This window comes from Pteropus vampyrus, unplaced genomic scaffold (genome assembly GCF_000151845.1).
Source record: "Pteropus vampyrus isolate Shadow unplaced genomic scaffold, Pvam_2.0 Scaffold620, whole genome shotgun sequence".
NCBI classification, from domain to species: Eukaryota; Metazoa; Chordata; class Mammalia; order Chiroptera; family Pteropodidae; genus Pteropus; species Pteropus vampyrus.
Window position 1 is genome coordinate 292,682 of NW_011889401.1, and position 2,774 is coordinate 295,455.

General features: G+C 66.7%; 1 protein-coding gene across 1 annotated transcript in view; it reads right to left on the minus strand.

Moving 5' to 3' along the window:
- Positions 1-1,981, minus strand: part of NPC1L1 (NPC1 like intracellular cholesterol transporter 1) — a 14,978-nt gene extending 12,997 nt beyond the window's left edge. Inside the window, exons 1-2 of the mRNA XM_023525756.1 lie at positions 1,629-1,981; positions 4-787 (exon numbers count right to left, since the gene is read on the minus strand). Coding sequence (XP_023381524.1) covers positions 4-787; positions 1,629-1,682 — 838 coding nt within the window. The 5' untranslated portion in view covers positions 1,683-1,981. The remainder of the gene's footprint in view (positions 1-3; positions 788-1,628) is intronic.
- Between the last annotated feature and the right edge of the window lie 793 nt (positions 1,982-2,774).

Consider the following 2,774-nt stretch of genomic DNA (forward strand, 5'->3'; position numbering starts at 1 on the left):
GGCCCAGGCGGAAGGTGGCATCCAGGGCCTGGGGCCGGGTGATGGCCGGGCACGATGCGGCACAGTCCTGGCAGGAGCAGGCGGCTGCGCCCTCGCCCTGGGACTCATTGCAGGCTGTGACATCCCCGTCCAGGGGCTGCATCACGCTCCCTGAGGCCTGGACGGGCTGCCACAGGTGGAAGGTGATGTCCAGGGGTGCCAAGCCATTCCCTGTGTCCCCTTGGTAATTGAGCCAGCGCTGGGCGTTGCAGAGAGTGGAGCCGTAGACCCCGCACATGGCCCCCACGGCCAGTGTGGCGGCTGCTGGGATGCGCACGTGGCTGCAGGAGTCGTAGGTCTGCTCCGCAAAGCTGCGCTGGTAGAAAGCCTCGTAGGCCACCACGGCCGGGGGCTGGCCGTCCCTCTGCACCGCCACGCGTGTCACGTTGATGAAGAGGCTTTGATTGGGGCTGCACGTGTTGTGACAGTGCAGGCTCACGAAGTTGTCCGAGCAGGCCGGGCATCGGGTCAGCAGGGCCTTGGACACCGCCAGGCTCGCCTCCAGGGACACCAGCTGCTTGGGGGAGCAGCAGGCGTAGGTGGTGGTGGAGCCAGCGTAGAGGCGGGGGCAGACGCGCTGCAGGAGGGCCAGGTGGTCACCGGTGACCAGACGGGCAGGCGTGTTGGACAGGCAGGACACGTTGGACAGCGAGGCCAGGCTTCCGGTCAGCTCGGGGTTCCTCCCACACTCGTCATAGAAGGCGCAGTAGCCGAGCCGGTGCATGGGCGTATACAGCTCACCCCGGGCCTGTGGAGCAGGGTGGCATCACCATGGGGCCGGCACACCAGGTGCGGAGGGCCCGGGGTTAGGAAGGACACAGAGCAGTGGACACGGCAGTGCCATGCTACGGGGCGTGGAGGGGCCTGGGGGTGTGCCGGAGAAGCACTCGGGGCCTCCCGCTGGTGTCTGGGGGTGACGGTGCACGGGTGCAGCCAGGCCGTCAGCCCGAGTTCCTGTCGCTGAAGAGAGAGCGAGGACCAGACAGACCTGCGTTTGGCAAGGTCAGGCAGAGGGTGAGGGGCGAATGGGGAGACCCCTGGAGGACGCTGGGAGGCCCTGCTGAGAAATGGGGCCCAGGACCGGTCGGAGGACTCTAAGGAGCCAAGCTGGCCCCAGGCCCCAAGCGTGAGGGGCCTCCTCCCCTTCGCCAGCGGCTGCCATTGTGCCCACGCTGCTGGCCGTGCCTCTGTGCAGGGCTTCCCTGTCTTCGCCTGCCCTCCCAGACGTGCACGTGAGCGAGAAACGTGAGAGGTGGGCCCCAGACCTCCTCCCAGCCCCCCGGCGCTGATCCGCAGTGGGAGTCTGCGCAGACCCCCGCCAGCCACCTCAGGCCAGGGTATCTGCGGCGGACAGAGATGGGAGGTACTCCATCACACCCGGCCCCGCGGCCCCCGCCCCCAACCCTGCGTCCGTCTAACCCTGCAACCTGGACACTTGGGCAGCCCAGAACTCTCACCCACACCCTCCTTCTGGGCTACCTGGGATCCCCTGTCTGTCCAGACCCAGGCCCTCCCTCACTGTCACCAAGCAGCCCCCTGCTGCCCCCAGTGGGAGGCAGTGGGAAGTGGGACACAGGCAGCCGACTCACCACCTGCAGGAGCAGGGCCCAGAGCAGCCAGCCCCTCAGGCCCGCCTCTGCCATCCCAGCACCAGGAAGGGCTTAGAGGAAAGTGAGGCCAAGCCAAGGGGACAGCGGGACAAAGCCAGGAGGGCAGCCTGGCCTGATCGGGTTGGGGACCAATGGGGCTGAGCCCTACACCTCCCAGGGCCCCCCTCCGGTTAATGATCCACCTCACGGGCCCCTCCCACCTGTGGCCCCACCCTCTTAGGTGAGCCGCTCAGTGCCCCTTCCCAAAGCCACCCGAGCCCGAGGCTGAGCCAGCCGGAGACCTACCCAGCCCCAAACTTGGCCTCTGCTGCAGGAGGCGCTGGCTGGGGACACGTGAGTGGACACCGCATGGCCCTCCAAACCCCAACTAGTCCCCCCACGTTCCCCCGCTTATCCCCCAGCCTCAGACCCTGCTGCCCCCAGCCCCCTCTTGGGACCAGGCCAGCTCTGGACGGGAAGCGCCCTTGCTCTGTCATCCTTGGCAACTGTTATTAATATTAACAGGCCGATAACAGAAAAGTCACATTAGGGGTGGAGTGACACAGTGACATCAATCTCCTCCTCTGGGTAGAGAGGAGGGTCAGCTCGCTGGGGCCCCAGCGCTGAGAGCCACGGCCTCCTCTGCACCCCCTCCCTGTGCCTCCCTCATCCTGGTAGCCAGAGTGTGGTGGGAGCAGGGCGGCCCCCCACCTTGGCCCTCAGCCTCTGCTCCCTCCCCACAGGTGCTCCCTATCTCCCTGAAGGCCAGACCTTGGCCCCCTCGCCAAGGCTGAACTGATAAAGGCAGCCATAGGGACATCTCCCACGCAGCCACCTGCCGGAGGAAGAAAGCTGCTATCTCGTCTGTCTTGCAGGAACCCTGGCCTGACCCCGAGGGAGCCGCCCGGTGCGCGTCCAGGAAGACAGAAGCGGGGAGGAGGCTGGGCCAAGCCCGCCCACCCCTCGGCCCATCTGGACAGGAGCATCACCAGCCCAGCCTGTCTGTGCACAGCGGGCTCCACCACCCGTTCCAGCCCCATCTATTCACCCTACTGGCAGACACGGAGCCCCCAGCCCCACGGCGGTCTCTGTCCTTCTGGGTTCCCCAGCAGCAGACCTGAGACAGGGTGAACAGTTCATTTGGAA